This window comes from Mixophyes fleayi, chromosome 4 (assembly GCF_038048845.1).
Source record: "Mixophyes fleayi isolate aMixFle1 chromosome 4, aMixFle1.hap1, whole genome shotgun sequence".
Classification (NCBI taxonomy): Eukaryota; Metazoa; Chordata; class Amphibia; order Anura; family Limnodynastidae; genus Mixophyes; species Mixophyes fleayi.
The window spans coordinates 9961185-9986471 of NC_134405.1; the positions used below are offsets into that span (position 1 = coordinate 9961185).

At 39.6% G+C, this 25287-nt stretch overlaps 1 protein-coding gene across 1 annotated transcript; it reads right to left on the reverse strand.

Annotated features, from left to right (window-relative positions):
• Positions 1-3570: 3570 nt before the first annotated feature.
• Positions 3571-24847, reverse strand: LOC142150361 (uncharacterized). Its single transcript, XM_075205558.1, has 3 exons — positions 24841-24847; positions 20964-21118; positions 3571-4101 (listed from the first exon to the last, which is right to left on the reverse strand). Exons 1-3 carry the CDS (start codon positions 24845-24847, stop codon positions 3571-3573), a joined length of 693 nt encoding a protein of 230 aa, XP_075061659.1.
• Between the last annotated feature and the right edge of the window lie 440 nt (positions 24848-25287).

A 25287-nucleotide genomic window follows, 5' to 3' on the forward strand; every position in this document is an offset into this window, starting at 1 on the left:
ATGAATTGAACATTGCTGCTTTTAGTTGTGAATGGTCCGGTTCTGGGAATGTGCAGATTAAATTTGCGGTTTATACGCAAAAAATCAGCATTTATGTTCCTTGATGAATCAGACCCTGTGTTTATATTTCAGTTTAGGGGAAAGAACACATAGCTAATACATTTGCTGTATGTTATCAATGTGTTCTTTGCTGTGTTTTCATTATTGGTTGTCATATTGTCAGCATGGATGACCACCTAATTATCACCCCTGGTTCCACCATCTAAAATGCAGCAGAGTGTACAGTAGTCTATACTACTGAATATAGATATTAGATCCACGATCAAAAACATAATCTACACATTTATCAATGTAAGATGTTATTAAACATCAGGGGCTAGATTTGCTAAGCTGCGGGTTTGAAAAAGTGAGGATGTTGCCTATAGCAACCAATCAGATTCTAGCTGTCATTTTGTAGAAAGTACTAAATAAATGAATGCTAGAATCTGATTGGTTGCTATAGGCAACATCCCCACTTTTTCAAACCCGCAGCTTAGTCAATCTAGCCCCAATTGTGATAGAAACAGCTTCCAGTAACATAAATGGTAATTACAGATATTGTGTGAACATGGTCCTTCAGTCTATATGCAGGTCAGTGCTGTCTGATTTGGATCACTATAAAGTATAAAAAAAAATACTTATTTAAGACCTTTACAAGTAATCTGGAAAGTCTATAAATTCAGTCTATATATAGGTCAGTGCTGTCTGATGACAATGACTATAGAGTATAAAAAAATACAATTGATGGTACCTTGGGAAACAATGTGTCCTCAGTTGGACTTATTTAATAACATGGTGTGAAGAACAAGGATGTGCTGTAACCCATAGCAACCTGATATCAGCTATTAACAGTCCGTTGTCATAAAACCAGCGAATGTGATGATCTGATTGGTTGTTGTGGGATACAGCAACCAGTATTTTACATTTAACATTTACTAAACAACCCTTTCTGAGTATATAGTTGTCATAACAGACATAGAAAAGACAGTAATAGAATGGTATGAGAGAAAGATTATGGAGATTATGAAAGATTATGTTATATATAACATAGACCAAGAGGGAAACATGTAATGTGAAACAGGGCAGTGTACAGGGTTATTGTAGAAATGTTCAGTACTTATAGCTCTGTCTGTCATAGAAGTAATCACAGTACTGAGAAGAGCTGCTGGAACTCTCTACTAGTTAGAAACTTCTTTCTTATACTAGTCCCAGCACCTGCATGAGCAGAACAGCAGTATATTACAGAGCTCAGCAAGGGCTGCCACATCGTCATTGTCTACCACTAGTAGTATAGAGCTCTAGCTCATATTAGGAAATCCATGCCAGGTGAAAAGATGTCCCCAAGTCCAATAACCAGACTGCTCTATTCTTTTATGGTTTATATCCTGTGTGAATCTTCTGATGTCTAACAAGATTTGATTTTTGGGTGAAACATTTGCTACATTCAGAGCATTTAAATGGTTTCTCTCCTGCGTGAATCATGTGATGTACAATAAGCTTTGATTTCAAGGTAAAACATTTGCTACAAGCAGAGCATTTAAATGGTTTCTCTCCTGTGTGAGTCCTCTGATGTACGATAAGCTTTGATTTCTGGGTAAAACATTTGCTACACTCAGAGCAATTAAATGGTTTCTCTCCTGTGTGAATCACAAACTACCTCCGTTGCCTGCCTGATTCTGGACAAGTCTCCTCTCCACATTGGTAGTAGAACTTACCCGCTGCAGTCTACTCTCACTACCTCCGTTACCCGCCTGCACCTGGACAAGTCTTCCTATCACATCAGTGGTACAACTTACCTATTGCAGACCACTCATGTTACTCCGTTCCACGCCTGCACCTGGACAAGTCTTCCCTACACATCAGTGGTACAACTTGCCCATTGCAGTCCATTCACGTCACTCCGTTCCACGCCTACACCTGGACAAGTCTTCCCTTCAGATCAGTGGTACAACTTGACTATTGCAGACCACTCACATTACTCTGTTCCCTTCCTGCGCCTAGACAAGTCTTTCCTACACATCAGTGGTACAACTTGCCTATTGCAGACCACTCACGTTACTCCGTTCCACGCCTACACATGGACACGTCTTCCCTTCACATCATTGGTACAACTTGCCAATTGCAAACCACTCACGCTATTCTGTTACCATACCTGCACTGAACAAGTCTTCTCTACATATCCGTGGTGAAACTTACCAGCTGTAGACCATTCATGTTTCCTTGTGCTATAGCTACTACTCTGTATGGTACCTATTGGCTGGACTAAAATCTACAAGTGCCTCTGTATTGTAGCTGCAAGTCGCTGACTTTTCTACTATATTGTTGATTGGTCGTTGCCTAACGTTACCCAGTTATCAAGTACTGGCCTGATATATGCTACCTGCGTGCTAAGCACTTGGACTCTTTTCTCATTTGATCCTGTTTACTAAACTGCTGAACCATCATAGTTCCATGGTGCCAAGACTCAGCATTTATACTATTGACATTCCTTTCCTCTATTCTACTGTATGGTTCCACTGATTCACCACACTACCCAGAGGTCCGCACTTCTGGTAAGTGTAGTTACACCTGGTGAATTCTGGGTAAAACTCCTAGTGCCCGTGACACTTGCTGTGTTTTCATAATTGGTTGCCAAGTTGTCAGGAAGGATGACCACCTAATTATCACCCCTGGTTCCATCATCTAAAATGTAGCTGAGAGTATAATACTCATTACTACTGAAAAAGATATTAATTCCCCAATCAAAAACAGAATCTCCACATTTATCAATATCACATTTTACTAAACATCAAGTGTGATAGAAACAGCTGCCAGTAACATAAATGGTAATTACAGATATTGTGTGAACATGGTCCTTCAGTCTATATACAGGTCAGTGCTGTCTGATGACGATCACTATAGAGAATAAAAGAAATACTTTTGAAGGACATTTACAGGTACCCTGGGAAACAATGTGTCCTCCTTGGGACTTAATTAATAACATGGTGTGAAGAACAAGAATGTGCTGTAACCCATAGCAACTAGATATCAGCTATTAGCAGCCTGCTATCATCAAACCAGCAAATGTGATGATCTGGTTGTTATAGGCTACAGTAACAGTATTTTACATTCAACATTTACTAAATAACCCTTTCTGTATATATAGTTAACAGAGGGAGATAAGACAATAATAGAAAAGTATGAGGTAAAGAACACGGAGGCTATAATATAGACCAATAGGAGCACATGTAATGTGAAACAGGGCAGTGTGCAGTGTTACTGTAGAAATATTCAGTGCTGATAGCTCTGTCTGTCATAGAAGTAATCACAGTACTGAGAAGAGCTGCTGGAAATCTCTACTAGATAGAACGTTATTTTATATACTAGTCCCAGCACCTGCATGAGCAGAACAGCAGTATATTACATAGCTCAGCAAGGGCTGCCACATCGTCATTGTCTACCACTAGTAGTATAGAGCTCTAGCTCATATTAGGAAATCCATGCCAGGTGAAAAGATGTCCCCAAGTCCAATAACCAGACTGCTCTAGTCTTTTATGGTTTATATCCTGTGTGAATCTTCTGATGTCTAACAAGATTTGATTTTTGGGTGAAACATTTGCTACATTCAGAGCATTTAAATGGTTTCTCTCCTGCGTGAATCATGTGATGTACAATAAGCTTTGATTTCAAGGTAAAACATTTGCTACAAGCAGAGCATTTAAATGGTTTCTCTCCTGTGTGAGTCCTCTGATGTACGATAAGCTTTGATTTCTGGGTAAAACATTTGCTACACTCAGAGCAATTAAATGGTTTCTCTCCTGTGTGAATCATCTGATGTCTTACAAGAGTTGACTTCCGGGTAAAACCTTCGCTACATTCAGAACACTTAAATTGTTTCTCTCCTGTGTGAATCATCTGATGTTGTACAAGATTTGCCCTGTGGTTAAAACACTTGCTACATTCAGAGCATTTAAATGGCTTCTCTTCTGTGTGAGTCCTCTGATGTACAACAAGAGTTGACAGGTGGGTAAAACATTTGCTACATTCAGAGCATTTAAATGGTTTCTCTCCTGTGTGAATCCTGTGGTGGCGAATAAGCTTTGATTTACATGAAAATGTTTTGTCACATTCAGAGCACAGATAGGGCTTCTCTCCTATTAGATCCATCATGTGTTTTACAACAAATTAATTGTAGATAGTTTCTCCTTTTCAAATTTGAAGTTAGCTACTGTAAGAATTGATCACTGTAGTATAAATGACTTGTAGGTGAGTTTTTGGAACACTGAGATGCTCAGAGAACAAAGACCTTTCCAAGATGTCTTCTGTTATTAATGGGAATCCTGCTCATTAATTCACCTGTAAGCAAAAAGAGTGTTAAGATTTAGCAGCCTAATCATTACATTAATGAAACTACTGGAATAATAGTAATGTTATATTGGATACAGAATACAAAAATGTTTTATACACTAACAACTATGACTCAGACATTGATCATTGTTTTTATTTTTGTGCACAGTGATACAGAAACATACATACTTAAATTAAATCTGTGAAGGTCTATCTGTACTAAATAGACTCCCCACAGACTCACTATTATTTAACAGTTTACATCTTTAGATGTAGGTGTTTCACAACAAGTACACTAAAGAAGTAATAAAGTATTAAAAATTAAAATTAGACACTTTTCAGTAATGTAAATATATAATCAGTAATTCATGTGGCAGCAACCTAAAGGGGGGTAGTACGCAGTACTAGAAATATGTATTTAATAAAGTGACCAGTGAGTACATATCTATATATCTTCACAAGAATAAACTTTGTGGCGCTAACTGATTACAAAATAATAGTAATAAACAAATAAAAATCAAATAAATTAACACCATACAGGAGGCTGCTCTTTCCTTAGACAACTGCTCCAGGTATATATCTACAAAGTATCACACAAGAAAAAGCACCAAACAATGAATTATTATCAAACAATTTTAAATAAACAGTGATGTGTTCTAATCAATATCTGTTGTCTTCTTCAAACAATTGGCTGAAAGTTCTCTTCAAAAAAGTTTTACTCATACAAAAGAGGTTTTTCTATATCTAGCTACACCAGAACCATAGGAGAAAGCAGATACATATAATGTACAATGTATCATCAGGATATATAAAGTTCAACACATGTTTTCCCAGCTTTGTCTTGCAATAACACTTTTACTAATGGATAATACAAAGTACAGAATATACAATGCACAGTAGTGAATGCTAATAATTGTAATTCTGTAAATATCAGTATATTCTTATGTATAATATAATTACCTTACTCTGAAGATTTCTCCTTCTATCTCTTTCCCTCCTGATCATTCTTACTGTTCCCTCCTTCCAGCTCTCCAGCCACCAACTCACTAACACTGGGCTGATACTGCCTATTTATAGTCATTCCTCCCCATCTCTCTTCAATAGTTCCCGGGATGACCAGAAGGTTCTCAGACTGTTTGTCTCCAGGTCTCTCGTGTTTATCTCACTGACATGTAAATAAGGTATAAACATTCCTACTTACTACAAAGGAAAATTGTAATTAGACCTTGGCAGGTGGTAAAATCTCACATTCTAATTAGATCAGCGCAGTCTCTGACATCCTGTTATGTCAACAAATGGACCTATTGTTTAGGATTAATCTATTATCTAGACAGAGAGTGAGAGCAGAAAGGTATGTTCTGAATATCAATAGTAACACTAACATCAATATTATTCATTGTTAAAAATAAACCATAACAAAATATATAAGTAAATTAATTTGTAAAGGCAGATTATTAATGATATTCATCTAGATTAAACTAGAATTATATATATCAAAGAACCCACTTTAAAACAATCAAATTATTTTTACTGAATAGAAAACTCCTTTTCAATTGTTATAAAGCAGCTGATAGCACCCTCAGGAGCATGATTCAAAGATTTATGTACACAATGATTAGAAATAGCCGTTAGGATACTATATCAGATAAGTTAATGTCAGCAGAGTTCATAGAACAGAGTTGAATAGCTCACTTAGCAATGCATGAATATTTATAAACATTACCATACATTTGCAATATATGTATAAATATGGACTTTTCTAGGTTTTCACTTAAATTCTAATAAAAACACTGAAAAGATAAGTTATTATTATTAAAATACAGCAAATATATCAGCTGTGTCTTTTTTTATCTATACTGAAATTTGAACACACGGGGCTAGATTTACTAACAGGCGTGATGCATGGCGCCTTGAAGCTTGAAGCCGCCATGCATCGCGGCGGTTTTCCGGCGGGTTTGCATTGCAAACAGCCGTTTTTACTAATGGGCGCATTTCAGCTTCAATTTGAAGCCGCCGGCGATGTCACGGCGGGATGTAATGCTCAAAGCCGCCGGCGGCTTTGAATAGAACATGGCACTTTTGCTTGAAATGACGGTGCTTTCGTGTAAAGGCGTTTTTTTGAAAATTACACCTGTCTCCTGGCCTGTTACTATTGGCTATTTTCAAAGTCAGGAGATTTGACATCACAAGCCCTATATAAACCACTGGCCTGACACTTTTTTCTCTGATAGGGTTTTGAGGAGTTTTGAGAGAGGAGTTAGTTGGTTTGTGCTTTGTGAGAGTTGGTGAGAGTTGGAGTTTGGTGGATTGGTGGAGCGATATCTGATGGAAGTGTGAGTAGTCCTGTGGTATTTTTCTGTTTTGTACATTTATTTTCTCTTTTATTTTCTGTCTTGTATTTTTTGTATTTGACTTGTCCTTTGTCTGTGTTACTTGTGTGTGCCTGTGTGGAGTGTGTCTGTAGTTAGTGTAGTTTGTCCTTTGTGTTTGTCAGTCCTTCTGTGTTTTGTGTTTTTGTGTCTGTGTAAAAATGTCCAGAGATAGGAAGGGAGAACAGGCTGAGGAGAGGGAGATGGAGGTTGAGGGGGCAGAGGAGGGAGAGGTTTAGGAGTCAGGAGAGGGCAGGAAGACGAAAACAGGGAGAAATGTCCGATTCTCCCACGACGAAAATTGTGTTCTGGTGCACCACATAGTTCCCTGCTATGAGGTCATCCTAGGGAACCTGGCAGCCCGGACTCCTCTAAGGCGGCGTCACCAACTGTGGGGCAGAGTGTGCGATGATGTGAACGCGGTGGGCCCACTAAAGAGGACAGTGGCGCACTGCCGCAAGCGCTTCTCAGACATCAAGAGGAGGCTTAAAGAGAAGATGGGCCAGGAAAGGAGGTCCACAAGACGCACGGGTGGTGGCCCCCCTCTAGGCATTGAATACACCAGTGTTAAATCTAAAATTCTGACCCAAGTCAGCCTGTGGTGTCAAGTATATCTGGAAGCGCTTCAATCAGCTGGAGAGAATTGACACAGACCAAGTTCTGTATGCAAGGAATATTCTCTAGTTTATTGATACAAAGATACAGGTTTTTATAGGCTACTGAATAAATGAATCCTACGTCATATGCATACAATAGTTTATACCACTAGTTTATGAGAAGCGCTACTGATTAACTTTCTCACGCATTCTTGAGGTGTTTACTTTTCTCCCCCTTCTAAGGACAGATGAGCCTATTATTTCTTATCTCAAGGGGAGTTGGAGATATGCTATGTGCAACACCATGGATACAGCTCCCATACTACCAGCTGGATATGAAGCTCATTATTGTTTTCATAACTGGTTACATTCTTCAGGTGTTCTCTATTAGTTCAACTTCAAGGCCATAGGCTCACATATTGCAAAACTGCAAGTTAACAGAAAAATGAATAATCTCTTCTAGCAAATAATATTTCTATACAAGTTACAATAAAATGGCTGAACAAAGGCCTTATGAGGCCTTAACAAAAAATCATATTTAACATTTCCCATCTTTTATTCAATTTTCGACCCTTTCTCCTCCTACCTACCTAATCCTATCTATAGAACCACATTCTTAATAAGCAGGTACTTATACACATGTAGGAGGCCACATGCATAGAGTTGGTCCCCTTAGGAATCTGTCAACTCATCCCCCACTAATAAGCCTGTGATCCTCCCTGTCCTAACTTGATTTATGAGGAGATGCATTTTGGCAAATGTCCATGTCTAGAAAAGATGGTTTCTTAGAAGATGGTTTCTTAAAAGATGGTTTCTTAAAAGATAGTTAATGAGTCTATAGTAGTTCTGCAGGCCTTGCATGTCCTTTGTTCAATCTTTAGTAGTTTCTTGTTGCAAACTCTGCAGTTCTTTGGCTTTGCTAGTCCAAATAATTCATGACACTCATAGTCTGGTCAGGTTTCAGAAGTAATTTCTGTGATCATCAGAGGTTCGGGATTTTCAGTGGTTCCCTTTTTGGAGAGACAACAATCAAGTGTCAGTAACTTCTTAATCAGCCATATATTTAGTTTCATTATCACCTATATGATCAACAGGATTGCTAAACCATTTGCTACTAATGCCAATATTTCCAATATCCAACATGAATCATTACTGACAACTTTACCAATGAGGTTATGCATCTGCACAAAGACATTTTCAGAGTTTACTCTACTATGAGTGCAAATTGTTGAGCACTCCTTCCCATATGTTTCTCACAGTGGCATAGGCAATATGTCACTTAACTGTCTGTTTCATACTGGGTTAGGGAGGCCTTAATCCCTACTTCAGTCACAATTATTCTGGCAAGACATATCAATACAATGAGACAGTCATTTCTATTTATCAGAACAAGACTCCCCTGATTTGAAGACTTTGCAGTGTTATGCGTGAATCCAGGTGTCTCTTTCCTGTACTTTCACTGCCATGGGAGTCGTCAACAGGACTTGATAAGGACCCTTGTATCTGGGTTCAAGACTTCTCCTGATGTGCTTTCTCACGACCACCCAGCCCCCCAGGGTGCAGTTTATGGGTACCTGTATCAAAATTAGGGTTTGCAATGGAGGAGAATATTTGACCATGTATTTCAGTTAGTTGTTTCTATAATAAGGCAACATAATTCAACAAATCACTATATACATGGTGTAGTTGCTATGGAAAATAACAGCCTGTTCTGTTTGCTGTGCCAAACAATATCTCATATGGTGTTAAACCTGTGTCTTTCCTAGCAGTATTTTTTACTGAGTGCAGGTGAACATGAGATCCATGGCAGACCTGTTTCAGCCATTATTTTCTGCATTTTCAATTTCAGTGTACCATTAAGGCGCTCCATACATCCTGAACTTTGGGATCTGTAGGGGGTGTGATAGTTTCTGGAATCCTTGCCCCGTAAAGTGTATCTCTCTGTCACTTACAATGACCTCTGGTACACCATATCATCAGATTACCTCATTCGCAATTTTCTTGGCTAATGCTTTAGCATTTGCTTTTCTATACAGCCATGTCTCCAGCCAGTGACTAAAGAAGTTGACACAGACAAGCACATTCTCAAAGCCCGAGCATTTGGGAAGTTATAAAGTCTATCTGTATCCTCTTATAGGGATATTATGTCTGGGGTGTGCTTTTCCATAGGACAGACTTACTCGGGTTACTTTGTGCACAGACTAGGCATTCTGCCACTAACGACTGTGCTGCTTGGGCGAACCCTGGTACTATCCATAAGCTGCTAGTGAGTACAACCATAGCATCTTTTCCCAGATGCACTTTCTCGTGTGCTATATTGGCCATAATGGGATAAACTACTTTTGGCAGACACAAACGCTGACCTTTACACCACTCCTTGCACTTCTAGTGCTCCATGTATTGCCCAAGTCTTTTTCTTATTTTCTGTTGCTTGTCTTTCCATAAGTTGGAGTGTGCTCTGGTCAAACAGGGGTCAGGGGGTCACCATGTAAATAGACTCCCCTTGGGGTACTGGGGCTATGGCGGCTTCTCGTGCGGCCTGGTCTATTTCACTTAGCTTCGGGGGTAGTATCTGTGTGTGTCTTCATCTTCATCACTGTTTGGAGGACAGCTGGAATGCAGTGAACAATGCCCTGGTATGTTCATCATATTGACTGGTTTGCTTGCTGAACCCATAAGGTCCCTACTTTTCCATACAGGGCCATAATCATGCGCAATTACAAATGCATAACTTGAATCAGTGTAAATATTTACTCTTTGTCCTTTTGCATATATGCATGCAAGTGTCAGGGCCTTTAGTTCAGCTTCTTGTGCTGACATGTGACTCGGTAGAGTCTGTTGAATCACTATTTCTGTGTGTGTGGTTACAGCACACTCTGTATACGGGACAGGATCTATGTGATAGTGTGAACCATCTACAAAAAGAGTGATGTCTGCATCTGGTAATGGTTTATCTTTAATGTGAGATAAAACCAGAGATTCTTGTTTCATTAGTTCTATGCAATCATGTTCAGAAAAATTTTGTTTGCATTTTTTTTTTTTCCTTTCTTTCTGTTCAAGCTGGAATGGAATTCCCCTAAATCCCTAGGGTAACCCCAATATATACAGGTACTTCTCCCATCTTTTGAAACTTGCTGCAATAAGGCAGCAGGATTCAACATTGTGCACTGCTTAAGTGTAACGTTACTGGGAGTAAGCAGTGCTACTTCATTAGGATAGGCTTCAGTAAGGAGCATGTGGAATCCAAGGACAAGGTTCTTGGTTTCTGAGTTCCACAAAGTTTACACTCATTAGATGGAGTGTACAGTACAACGGTTAAGACAGATGTGGTAACTTTAATTCTTCTGGAAGAGAAACACTTAGCTTAAATAACCTGTTAATAAGCCACATCATCAGTTCTATTAGTGTATATAATAATGTGTTGGGCCACAATACTCACAAACACATTCCTGCATTGGGTGTAAACCCCTGTAGTCATGGGTTGCTCTTTTCTTTATTTGGTTGGGTTAAACTTTCATATTAGAATTTTCTAATTATGTATAATGATCTATACATTACTATGGGCCTGAGTCTGGTTCTTCCAAACTTGGCTTTCCTTTCTAGTCTAGTACACATCTACAGCGCACAGCAAAGGAAAATAACGTGCAATCTATATTCCTCCTGCTAATATCAATGAACTCCCCTCTCTGGTCTCCCTTGGACCTTTAAAAAACTTAAAATACAGTTTACTCAGATTCCCCTTGTCTGAAGGTCTTAACATATATCTGTGAACATGAGAGGCTCTGGGGCCTCTTGTGCTTCCTTTTTTTTTTTTTTTTTTTTTTTTCTTCTAATAAAAAAGGAAAGGGAGGAAGAAAATACACAGTGCGCTCGGCAAGTGTTATATGTCACTCATTTCACAATAGGAGGGAATGTCCTTTGTGCTGTATATCTTCATACTTAGTAAATCTGGCCGGTAACAAATGTTTTGCTTGTGCTTGGTTTCTGTCACAACGTACGATACCGTTAAGGTAACTGGGTGTCCTAGCACAATATCTATACTCTTTTCAAGCACTAAAGCAGAGTAGTATGCAAGTGACCTTAGCTTGCGACCATGTATTTGTGTCAGTACTCCTTGTACATGTGCACTGACTTCATAACAAAATAATGTGAAAGGCTTGTCATAATCTGGCAAAGCCAGTGCTGGCGCTGAAGTTATTTCAGCTTAAAATTGGTTAAACATTTGGTTCTGCTCAGAGGAGAGTATAAATGGCTTGCTATGATCCAGAAGTGCTAATGCAGGAGCACATACAATTGCTCTTAAAGTCTTAAATCTTTTTCATTTCTGTAAAAATATAGAATTCCCATCAATGCATTACCATACCCACAATAAAGAGAATTATTTACAGTATATGACAATTATAGCACAGTAAATAAGGGCAGTAAATGTCTTTACAAACACTGATTTACTCAAAACTGTAATGAGGATACAAATAAAAACCTTTTGCTTTCTGCACATACAGAAAAACCACCTAGTTCATGCATTTGCTATGCGAATAGCACATAAACTCTAATATCTCTTCCAAAACAAGGTAATCATTACTCAGAAGAGTTTACGTTATTTAAATCCTTCATTAGTTTATACTTATGTTTGTTGTGGTGCAAAGATGGTGCATTGGAAGTTAAATCAATGCAATCTGGATTGCCTAATGGGTCTTTGCAGCTGGAGACCTGTGAATAAAAAAAACTTTTGCATAGAGATTAACATTTATTTACTAGGAATTACTGTAACTGTAACATGCGTGTATACTGTTATCAGGTAACCAGTGAACAGCTGCTAAAAGCTTAACTGTGACGCTATGCGTTCCATGCCTTGATTTCCTCAAAGGGGCAGTCCCTAATTTCACAAATAGAGAATGTCAAAGTGACGAGACCTGGGCGAGTGTTCAAAGCCACTCCTTTCTTATCATCTCTTAGTACAGCCCTTTTAAATGACACTAATTAAATTTCCGGGTTTAGAAACATTCAATCTGGAATCTTGGTTCCAAGTATTCAACCATTTTAAAAGCAGCACTGTCTCATAAATCAGAGTACTCTCGTTAGACACAATACATTGTGTCTGTAAATCACTCAACATTTTCTCAACAAAATCTCTCTCCCGTGACCAAATATTCACACATATTTCTAGATTCTGTGATTTTCGTGTTCAAAGTAAAAATATATTCACTTAAGTCTCGCTCACAGACGACATTTTATCTCGTAACATTTCTTTAAAGGCATAACAAACCCTCCTGATTTCTGAGAACATTCATCAGCGCCATTTTAACACAGATAAAAACAGCATGTAAGCTCACTCCCACAATTCTCAACTTCATTAAAGAGAAAGCTATATTTCTGAACTTCAGAAACAAAATTATTTTGTTCAAATACAGAAACGGCTTGTTGGATCCCAGCCAGCTTTGTTCTGACACTAGTACTTATAGTGATAATGTACATTATTTACAATCTTGTCCGTGCAATCGGACCAAACATTTTAAAACTTCTTTTGTATCTTTTTAAAAGCTTATCATTAAGCAATGAATGTACAACTTTTTCAACCTTGAAACATGTCTCTTGTAAAAAACGGACAAGACAGACAAACATTGTGATTTAAAGTAAATCAAACATCTCCCTTATAGAGCACTAAGACAGAGAACAAACAATGTGAATTATCACGGATCTCTCTCACACGCAGTAAGACGGAGACAAAACTCACATACAGAGAAAGAAAACTTAACTGACATCTTCCAGCCTACTGCTGTGGAACTACAAGTCCCAGCATTACACTAAATACAAGTTAGCTTCAACATGTTATCATCAATCAGCACTCCGGACACATTTTTTTAATTTTACATACATTGTCAAAAAACAAAAAACAGTGTGCTTCTTATCTCAACACACTGAAATCATTTACACAGAATAAGGGAGGGGCACATTTCACTTATTCAGCTGCACAGGATCAAACATACATTTATAATATACAACCTACTTGATTCATTATTCAGCTTCCGATGCATTTAGCATATCCACATATATTTCGACTTTTCAGATCTCTTAACTTTCCTGTGCCACCTCAAACAATCTCTTGGGGTTTGATCTCAATACCCCTTTGTTCTTGTCACATTACCACTTGCAACACCTTTGTTTCTCCATCCACACATATCTTTGGCTATCCCCGCTTTCTTGAAAAATTCCCTGCAGACCTTCTACTCCCCCATTTCCTTTAGTCTTTGTGCATCATATCTATGAGGGAGCTGCTGTCATTTGTTTACTATCTATATTACTCGTATTGACAGTATTCTGTTGAGTCCAAATCGGGACTCTTATCTAGTTTCTGTGGGTTGTCCTTGCACTGGACGTCCCGTTCTGTGGACTCCTTGTACTGGATGTCCGTGCTAAGTAGCTTCTTTGACAGTATCTGGGACGAAGGTCTTTTGGAAATCTCTCTTACACAATTTGGGCAGATTACAGAATCTCCCTTCTTTGATATACCTCTGGGGATGGTGTCTAAAATGTTCACTCAATGTTCAAAACAATAACTCTCTAAATCCCTCTATTCCATTACATGCTTCTTTGATCAATGTCTTATGTGACTTTTATGCTTTATACATCATACATAGGTACAAACACATGCACTCAAAATTCAATCATCTTTCAAAAATCTAATCAACAATACAATTACAGTAAACAAATTGGGTTAATACTGTATTATATTAATCAGATGATACTTGAGACTCACAAATTCGCGTGTCAGGTGCCTCAGACAGACATGAGGTGACCCAGACTAGGAAGACCAACGAGTAGAAATCTACTGACCGCGGATGTTGGGGTTCAATGTGCTGGGAAACCTCCGTTGTCTGTCTTGTAGCCTGCTGGACAGCGAATCTCGGTGGGACCTCCAAGTTGTTAAATCTAAAATTCTGACCCAAGTCAGCCTGTGGTGTCAAGTATATCTGGAAGCGCTTCAATCAGCTGGAGAGAATTGACACAGACCAAGTTCTGTATGCAAAGAATATTCTCTAGTTTATTGATACAAAGATACAGGTTTTTATAGGCTACTGAATAAATGAATCCTACGTCATATGCATACAATAGTTTATACCACTAGTTTATGAGAAGCGCTACTGATTAACTTTCTCACGTATTCTTGAGGTGTTTACTTTTCTCCCCCTTCTAAGGACAGATGAGCCTATTATTTCTTATCTCAAGGGGAGTTGGAGATATGCTATGTGCAACACCATGGATACAGCTCCCATACTACCAGCTGGATATGAAGCTCATTATTGTTTTCATAACTGGTTACATTCTTCAGGTGTTCTCTATTAGTTCAACTTCAAGGCCATAGGCTCACATATTGCAAAACTGCAAGTTAACAGAAAAATGAATAATCTCTTCTAGCAAATAATATTTCTATACAAGTTACAATAAAATGGCTGAACAAAGGCCTTATGAGGCCTTAACAAAAAATCATATTTAACACCAGTTATGAGGAGGAGCTGCGGCAGATAATGCCCCGTGAAATTGTGGAGGGAATTAATGTGCAAGACACAGATTCACCCTCGTTTGGCCAAGGAGTTGGTGAGTTATTTGTCCTTTTTACGATAACAATATTAAAAGTGTTTTTTTTTTCTTAAAAGTGCCTTTATTATTTTAAACATGTTTTTTTTTTAAAAATGTGTTTTTTTTATTAAAAGTGCCTTTTTTAGACAATCAGTATGTAAAGGGTAAAAAATTGTTTTTGAACTGTTTTTAAATTTGCAAACACATTTTTTCCCCAAAAAAATTATTTGTAAATTGCTTTTTGCTGCAAATACATTGTATGCTTTGTCTAATACATCCAGATTCGCCAGGACGCCAGTTTACTCCCAGTCAAAGGTCTACACCTCCACCTTCAGCAAGAGATCCTGGCTCTGAAGAGCAAGCAGGTGCGTGTTCTCTGTTTGGGGGAGAAATAATGGACTTGGATGTTTTTGTGTACAAATGTTTGTGTCCATGTTATATTTAGTGATTTTTATATGGTTTGCAATGAGAACATAAGGCAACATTTACTAAACTGAGGGTTTGGAAACCTAGAGATGTTGCCTATAGCAACCTATCAGATTTTAAAAATAATTAATTTATTGCGTTCTTCAAAATGTCAGCTAAAATCTGATTGTTATATGATATGATTGCTATAGGCAACATCGCCACATTTTCAAACTCGCAGTTTAGTCTATATCCCCCATCATGTACTACACAGAGGGAGACCTAAAATAGTATTCCTTACCCCAAAGCACGGTCTTGCAGCATTTTGATACAAACACCCTCAATGTTAGCATTAAAAATTATTGACATTTTGATCCCATCACTGTAACGCATAGGCAAAATGAGATTTTACTCCTAAAACATATGAGTAGCATCCTTCATCAGGTCTCAGAGGACAACTAATCTTGAAGGTAGACATTGGTAACCATTCTTTAGTTGTTAAATGTTTTTTTATTTGGGTACATTGACCAGAATGCAATTTACAAACATGTTATTTCCTATATACTTACCTTGGTTATTTCACCACAGGAACCTCAGCATCTCTGCAAGGCCAGCGCCAGTCTGCGCAGATGTCACCTACTGATGACCCACAAGGAGACACAGTCATCACTTTAGAGATGGTAGATGTCCCCGTGTCTACGCGCCAGGAACAAGCCCTCCGGAACAGTCATCCGAGCAACAAGCTGCAGCTCCTCAGATGGATACAGGGCGAGAAATGGCCCAATCCGTAGCTAATTTTCAGGTACAGCAGTGTCAGTTTATGGACAGCCAAACTCGGCACATGTCCCAAATTGCGGGCCAGTTGAGGCGGATACACCGCTCCAATAGCCAAATCCCTGCTGGAATAAACCGTCTGGCAAACGCTTTGGAGCAAACCAATGTGCAGCTGGCCCAAATGACTGGGGCTGTGGACGCCTTGCATTCCTCCGTTCGCGAGGGTAATGCAAATGTTATCCGGCTGGCAGGCCAACTACAGCAGGAACTCATTGCCCGCTTGCCGGCACCTTTTTCATCGGCCTCCACCAGTACTGCTAGTACGCCAAGCAGATCGGCACATAGCACTCCTCCAAGGAGAGGTGCTCGCACCAGGGGTGGGAGAGGGAGGGTAGAGAGTGGGGCAAAACATAGTGATATGCCAGCGAAAAGGCGGCGCTAGGGCAAAAATTGTATTATTGGGTAATGTTTTGTTATGTATGTGTAAGCGTTATACTTTTTCTTTTATTGTGTTGTAATGCAATAAATGCAGTTATATTTCATTGGTATCAGTCTTTCTTTTCTGCACATTAAACAAGAGTATACTGTTTTCTTTAAAACGATGCACTAATTTCACGTACACATTGACCTCTGACTGTCCCTTTCCAGGGATTTTCACAATTACAACATCCGGAGTACACACTATCCTCTGTTTAAAGGGTCCAATTTTATTAAAAAATTCTATAAAAAAAAACATTGCACTGACATAAAAAAAAACAACAATATATGTTTTTTATAGTATGCACTTACATTTAAAGTAGTTTGTAATAAGACGGTCTCAAATCTGCCTCCCCCTCTGTGCTCTGCACATCACCAAATGGGACACGGGCCCCTACTTGTTCACTGTCTACTGCAATAATCGGTGGGGTAAATTGATGTAAAGCTAGATTAAGTATCAGACAGCAAGCCAGGATAATATCAGACACCTTTACAGGTGCATACATAAGCACCCCACCAAATTTATCTAGGAACCTGGTTTACAAGAGTACAAACATTGGTACTACGTCCACATCAGCCAAAGATTCCAGATTCAAACGCACTTTAAATGCACGTGGAGTGGCCGGTCTGCGCATGGTCCGCGGAACAGATGACAACTGTTGTACATCCTCCTCCAGGCGCCTTTCTGCCTCCATCAGGTAAAAAGCTGCAAACATACACTGTCCAGAATGCATCACATTCCCCGCAAAAGCCATTCTCCAAAAAACCCACCCCCGATTAACTGCTGGCCGCTAGACTGTCACTGACTGTGATTTATTCAGGCAGAAACACCTTTTTGATCTTGTAACTTTTGGATTGCATTACCATTAAAGTAAGGGTTACCTATGTAATGACATATTGTGCATCCTGATTTTGAAAAAACAACAGTATTTTTGAGGATTTGTTGCAACTGGAAAACCAAAAAAAAAACCTTTACATCAGTAAATAGGATGCAATAATACTGGGTGGAAAAAAAACAAAAAAAAAAACTACCCTCAAATTACATGACAGTTTGCCCATTTCCCATATACAATCCTAAAGGAGGAAACTTTGCACAAAATGGCTCTTTCTCTTATGTTGAAAATGGCTAAATAGTTCAAACAGCACACTGAGCAATCTCGCTGCTCACAAGCAGCGCTTTCATTTTGGTCTATTGAATGGCGGTTTTCCGGCGGCTTTATAAACCCCCTAATAGTAAATCCGGCTGTTTGTATGTTGAACATTGTTGAAACCGTCATGGCGCTTTATACAGAGGCGGGTTTGGAAACATAATTTCTGGCCGTTTGGACGGCGGGTTTAGCCTTAGTAAATCCGGTGATGGCTAAACCGCCGCCACATCCGCCGAAAGTCGGCGGGTTTACAAACACGCCTGATAGTAAATCTAGCCCAGGGTCTTACTGCCAATAATTATTAGCTCAGTATAAGAAAATATACATCAAATTATTATTTATTTTTTAGGTGCGATAAAAGGTCTGCTGCACCGTACTTGACATATACAGTCAGCATTGATCTTTAGCCCATTACATAATACATATTAAATGAAAAAAATATAAAGACCTGACATATTGAATAAACAAACACAAACAGATAACAGGGTAATGTAGATAAAATTATTTACAAGACAGGAAGTGAGAGTTATTGTAATGTCCAATGTGCAGTAAGCCTGAACTCAAGAGAACAGGGCTAAGGAAGCATGCCAAGAGGTAGCGAGACTGATGGAATAGTAGAAAGAGTACACAAGGAAAGAAATCCCTCCACATGAGAAATTACGTCCTAAAGGAAGAAGGAAGAAATAAATAGGGTGGTTCCGAGTGGGGGAATGGAGATGGTAGACAATAAATGGGAGTTAGAAGGAGGGCTGATAGGCTTCAATGAACAAATTAGTCTTAAGGGCATGTTTAAAGCTTTGGAGAGTAGAGATTAATCTAATAGGACATGGGAGATCATTTCACAACTGGGGAGCAGCCCAGGTGAAGTCCTGGAGGCAGCAGTAGGAAGAGGTATTCAGTGAAGTAGTGAGGTGGCAGTCACTGGCAGAGCAGCCACAAGTATCGGATGAGAGATTTGTATTTTAGGAGTTTAAAATTTAATTCTGTAGGCTTCAAGGAATCAATGTAGGGACTGGCGGAGAGGGCGTCAGAGAGGGAGAGAGAAATAAGTTGTGAAGCAGCATTGAGGGTAAATTTAAGAGGGGGAAGGTTGGAGTTGGATAGGCCAGAGTGAAAAAGGCTATAGTAATCAAGGCAAGAGATTACAAGGAAGCAAATACGAGTTTTGATGGCTCCCATGTGAGAAAGACCTGGATCTTGGATATATTCCAGAGGTGGAAGAAGCAGTATTTTGAGAGTGAAAGTATGTGAGGTTTGAAGTAAAGAGAAGAGTTGAGGATGACCCCTAGGCAGCAGATTTCAGGGACAGAAAGGAGGGTAGTGTTATTAACAGAAAGAGAGAGGGGGGGCAAGGGTGTCCTGGAGGGGAGGGGATTATTTCGGTCTAGAAATATTAAGTTTAAGAAAGCACTGGGATAGTCAAGATGAGATGACCATGTGACAGCAGGAGACACAACAGATACTCTGAGAAGCAGACAAGTCTACATCTGAGGGTATTTTATTAAGGAGGCACCAAGAAAATAATCAGCCTTAGAAATGTCAAATTTAGAAAAATAAATTGGATCCCTTTTCACCCAATCTTTCCCTTGACCTATTTTTTTTTAAAAAAGCAACATCCTATTTTTAAAATTCACACAATACAGTAAAAAGTTCCAGTTTTCAGCTAAAGCTAACATAAGGCACAGGGAAATGTCCGCTAAAATGTCTGTATAACCGCTCTGTATGACTTAGTGGGATGTAACAGCCAAACAGTCCCTGACAGTGATTTGAGGTAGTGACGAAGTCTATTATTCTGAGTCACAATAGGGAATAGCTCTGTGTCTCACAGTCTGGCATATCGTCTCACATGGCCGGTTAAACCAAATATGGAAAGAACAGACTGACAGAACCAGAATTCCTGCTCAGCCTTCCAATGAAGTAGCACACTCTCAGACAGTATGCACCCTAGCTTTATACCCTGCTGTAGTAATATTCCCTATAGTAAACTCTATGGTGCCAATATATTCTGGGCTGACTTGGGGCTAAACTTTTCTTATCTGTCCCAAGTTAATAGGGCTCAGTGAGAACATAATCAAATTGCCTTCCAACCCACACAATCTGGAAAGCCCATTGATTAAACAATAAGCCCACATTATCTATGGCTCCCAACTGCCTAATTTTCAGAAACTACTAGGTAGACAATATGCAAACATAAACAGTGAATTGCACGGAGTCAACTAGATAACTAACTTTATAACACAATAGCCGTACTATGTTCCTTAAGAACAGAAGCGTACAATCTTGCGAGTGTACGCCATGTTACGTTACTGCACAGTTCATGTATATTTTGCAGTTATATGCAGAAGGAAGGAATTATATTTGATACCAATTGTATTTTGTGGCTCTCCATAGGGGCCACCCTTCTTTGTCCACAGAGAGCAGACTCATTTTAGAGATCAATGACACCAAGGAGTGCAGCCAGAACAATTAAGCCCACTGTGTATGTGCAAACAAAAGAAAATATAGTCCAGCGCTCTAAAGAAATTATATGTAGATCACTATGTGTAGGCATGAACATAAATAGAAGAAAAAGAAAAAATAACCCATAGGGCGCTAACGGGATTACTTCCTTAGGGTGCTTCACCAACCGCAGCTACAACAATATGCAGATACTGTTACTGCTAAAAAGGTCAAAACTTAGAATAAAAATAAAAGAAGAGCACTGTTTGAAATAAAAAAAGTAGTATAAAATCCAATCTATTGATTTTATTAATATATAACAATTTTAAATAATATAAAATAGTCATACATATCTAACAACACAATATATAGATCCTAGTGTAGGCAAGTGACATTTTCTAAAGGCAAAATGCAAAATACAGACATCCAAACTCACTAAAGATATTCAATTAGCTCACATTAGATCAGTCTCTTTGGGGGCGGTTTCATCAACCTCTGATGAAACCGCCCGAAAGAGGCGACGAAACGAGTCAGAAATATACTAGTTGGCAAGTGTATTAATTTTTCGAGCTCATCAATCACTAACGCTCACTGTGGTCTTTACATTCAGACCATTTAAATGGTTTCTGTCCTGTGTGAGTCATCTGATGTTTTAGAAGAGTTGACCTCTGAGTAAAACATTTACTACACTCAGAACATTTAAATGGTTTCTCTCCTGTGTGGATCATCTCATGTACAACAAGATTTGACTTGTGGAAAAAACACTGGCAACATTCAGAGCATTTAAATGGTTTCTCTCCTGTGTGAATCATCTGATGTTTTAGAAGAGTTGATCTCTGAGTAAAACATTTACTACACTCAGAACATTTAAATGGTTTCTCTCCTGTGTGAATCCTCTGATGTTCGACCAGCTTTGATTTCACATTAAAGCACTTGCTACACTCAGAACATTTAAATGGTTTCTCTCCTGTGTGAGTCAACTGATGTCTTACAAGAACTGACTTCTGGGTAAAACACTTGCTACACTCAGAACATTTAAATGGTTTCTCTCCTGTGTGAATCCTCTGATGTACAATAAGCTTTGATTTCTGGGTATAACATTTGCTACACTCAGAGCAATTAAATGGTTTGTCCCCTGTGTGAATCCTCTGATGTGTAATCAGTTTTGACTTACATGAAAATGTTTTGTCACATTCAGAGCACAGATAGGGATTCTCTCCTTTTAGATTCATCATGTGTTTGACAACAAATTAGTTGTAGAGAGTTTCTCCCATTCAGAAATGAAGTTAGCTGCTATAAAGAAGAATTGATCACTGTAGTATATATGACTTGTAGGTGAATTTTTTTGGAACACTGAGATGCTCAGAGAACAAGGACCTTCCCAAGATGTATTCTGTTATTAATGGGAATCCTGCTAAATAATTCACCTGTAAGCAAAAAGAATGTTAACATTTAGCAGCCTAATCATTACATTAATGAAACTACTGGAATAATAGTAATGTTATATTGGATACAGAATACAAAAATGTTTTTTACACTAACAACTATGACTCAGACATTGACCATTGTTTTTTTTTGTGTACAGCGATACAGAAACATACATACTTAAATGAAAACTGTGAAGGCCTATCTGTACTAAATACACTCCCCACAGACTCACTATTATTTAACAATTTACATCTTTAGATGTAGGTGTTTTTCCAGTGAATAAAATTCACAACAAGTACACTAAAGAAGAACAAGTGTTAAAAATTAGACACTCTGGAGTAATGTAAAATATAGTCAGTAAATCATGTGGCAGCAACTTAAAAGGGGGACCTACCCAGTACTAGAAAGTCATATCTAATAAAGTGACCACTGAGTGCATATCTATATATATATATATTCACAAGAATAAACTTTGTGGCACTAACTGATTACCCAATATTAAGTGAAAGACAAATACAAATCAAATAAATTAACACCATACAGGAGGCTACTCTTTCCTTAGACAACTGTTCCATTATTAGTTTATATACTATGATTATATGTACACTTTAGTGTTATCTAAGGTTCAGGTTATGGGAAATGTGTCATGTCTGATCTCATACTAATCCCCTATTCATCAGCAGCTGTCCGGTTCCATCGCCGAAGAGATCGCATATTGCATACTCTAGTTATCGATGTTATGTAATAAATAGCTAAATTGATATCAGAATGTGAAATGCTAATTAACTCATTGTAACTGGAGCACATCCCCTGGAGAGATGACCCCCACCTTTGGATTCCTTAGCCTGAACTAGCCTATGACCTGTTTTCCCTGGAACCACCCTTGTCTGGACCTATAGAAGCAAGCTACGTCATCTCTTTTTTTCACTGTGTAACACTGACTGTATATATAATCATAGCTGCACCCCCACCAGCCTCAGTCTTCACTGATCACAGTATTCAAGGGTGAATCACTGTCCACTGGTGCCCATGGTTAACGCAGTGCATCGCAGCGGTATGTACAGAGCCGGATTTAGACCTCATAGGGCCCTAGGCAGGATACTGTTTTTGGGCCCCCTCCCTGAAACAATCCATAGCACTATATTTTTGCAGCCTACCATATACCCCTTTAGTTAAGTAGATATGAAAGCATGTGCCACCTCCAAAGGAGGTGAGGGCGTGGCTTGCATCTTTGGGGGCGTACCTAACATGTGAAAAGAGCAAGGCCAACCTGCTGCAGAAAAAGGCACCCCTAAATAATTACCAAGCAGTCCCGTTTTTTTAAGTAGTAGGGTCAAAACAACTTAATAAATATTGAAGTCAGGGCAGAAATACTTACTTAAGTTGTTTGCAAAAATAATACGCATAAATCCAAGTATGTGCTCTTGTCACTTTTGTCCCTCTATAATCACACTGTGCCCCTTCATTGTCACTTTTGCCCCTTCACAATATCACATGTGCCCTTTCACCATCACCTCTGTGCCCATCACCATCACCACCTCTGTGCCAATCACCATCATCACCTCTGTGCCAATCACCATCACCACCTCTGTGCCCTTCACCACCTCTGTGCTCTTCATCATTACCACTTCTGTGCCCTTCACCATCACCACTTCTGTGCCAATCACCATCACCACCTCTGTGCCTCTTCACCATCACCACCTCTGTGCCCATCACCATCACCAATTCTGTGCCCTTCACCATCACCACTTCTGTGCCTCTTCACCATCACCACCTCTGTGCCCTTCACCATCACCACCTCTGTGCCCTTCACCATCACCACCTCTGTGCCTATCACCACCTCTTCACCATCACCACCTCTGTGCCCATCACCATCACCACTTCTGTGCCCTTCACCATCACCACTTCTGTGCCTCTTCACCATCACCACCTCTGTGCCCTTCACCATCACCACCTCTGTGCCCTTCACCATCACCACCTCTGTGCCTATCACCACCTCTGTGCCCATCACCACCTCTGTGCCAATCACCATCACCAATTCTGTGCCCTTTCACCATCACCACCTCTGTGCCCTTCACCGTCACCACCTCTGTGCCAATCACTATCACCAATTCTGTGCCCCTTCACCATCACCACCTCTGTGCCCCTTCACCATCAGCACTTCTGTGCCAATCACCATCACCACTTCTGTGCCAATCACCACCTCTGTCCCTTCGTTGTATTACTTACCTTTCTATTGCCTTTCTTCTCCGGTGCGCTGCTCCTCCTCGGTCAGTCCAGATTTTAAAAAAAAAAAAAAAGAGTCATGTGATCGCTCGTCGGGTCCCGGCAGCCTCTCCTCCTCTCTCTATCACTGAGACACTGAGAGGAGAAGAGGCTGCCGGTACCCGATTCGCGGCACCCGACCCCACCTCCCCCGATTCGCGGCACCCGACCCCCATTCCCCCGATTCGCGGCACCCGGGGGGGGGGGTGCCGCGAGTCGGGGGAGGGGCCGAAATTTATTTATTTTTATTTTTTTAAAAAAATTACTCCTGTCCCCCCCAGCTGTGCCCCCCGAGAGCCGCTAGGCCCTAGGCAGGTGCCTAGGTTGCCTAGCGGTAAATCCGGCCCTGGGTATGTATGTATCTTTTTGGTATTGGCTGTACTGTACTGTTGATTATATTATAATAATGTATTAAACTGTTAACTTTTTACATCTGCTAAAATAAATCACTCCGTGCGTTAGAAACACAATACAATCGCCTATGTAATGCTTATTTGAAAACGAAAGAATTACTTTAATACTATCTTTGCCCCTAAACCATGTCATCTTTTAGGTATTCTGAGCTGTTCTCTGTTAGTGACGTGTGATGGCGGGTTTTTTGAAAAAAGCACCTGTATCATGGCCTTTTACTATTGGCTACTTTCAAAGTCAGGAGATTTGACATTACAAGCCCTATATAAATCACTTGCCTGCCACTTTTTCTTCGATAGGGTTTTGAGGAGAAAAGAGATAGGAGCTTGGAGGATTTAGGATTGTGAGAGTTGGTTTTGAGTGGTCTCGTGCTGCGATTTCTGATTAGAGTGTAAGTAGTCCTGTGTTCTTTTACAGTATTGTGCCTTTATTTTCTGATTTAATTTCTGTCTTGTATTTATTGTATTTGTCTAGTCCTTTGTCTCTGTTACTTGTGTGTGAGTGTGTTGTGAGTGTTTCAGTAGTTAGTCTACTTTGTCCTTAGTGTTTGTCAGTACTCTGTGTTACTTGTTTTTTGTATCTTACTGGACATTATGGCCAGAGATAGGAGGGGGGCAGAGGAAGAGGAGAGGGAGATGGAGCTGGAGGGGACAGAGGAAGGTGAGGAAGGGTTAGAGGAGACAGGACAGAGCAGGAAGACCAAGTCATGAAGGAATGTGAGATTTTCTCATGACTAGAATTGTCTATTAGTGCACAATATTGTTCCCTGCTATGAAATAATTTTAGGGAACCTGGCAGCCCGACTCCGCTCAGGCGGCGTCATCAATTATGGGGTTAAATATGTGAGGCCGTGAACGCGGTGCGGCCATTAAAACGGTCAGTGGCTCACTGCCGCAAAAGATTTTCATATATAAAGAGGAGACTTAAGGAAAAAATGGCTAAGGAAAGGAAGGCAGCAAAAGGAGCATGTGGTGGACCCCCACTTTGTGTGGAATACACTACATATGAGGAGAAGCTTCAGGAGATACTGCC

Bases quoted from the DNA above. Each gene is read 5' to 3' on its own strand.
- LOC142150361 (XM_075205558.1), bottom strand. The intron at 4,102-20,963 runs ATGATTCACACA...ATTCGCCACCAC, and splicing joins CAACTCTTCTAAAACATCAG to AGGATTCACACAGGAGAGAA.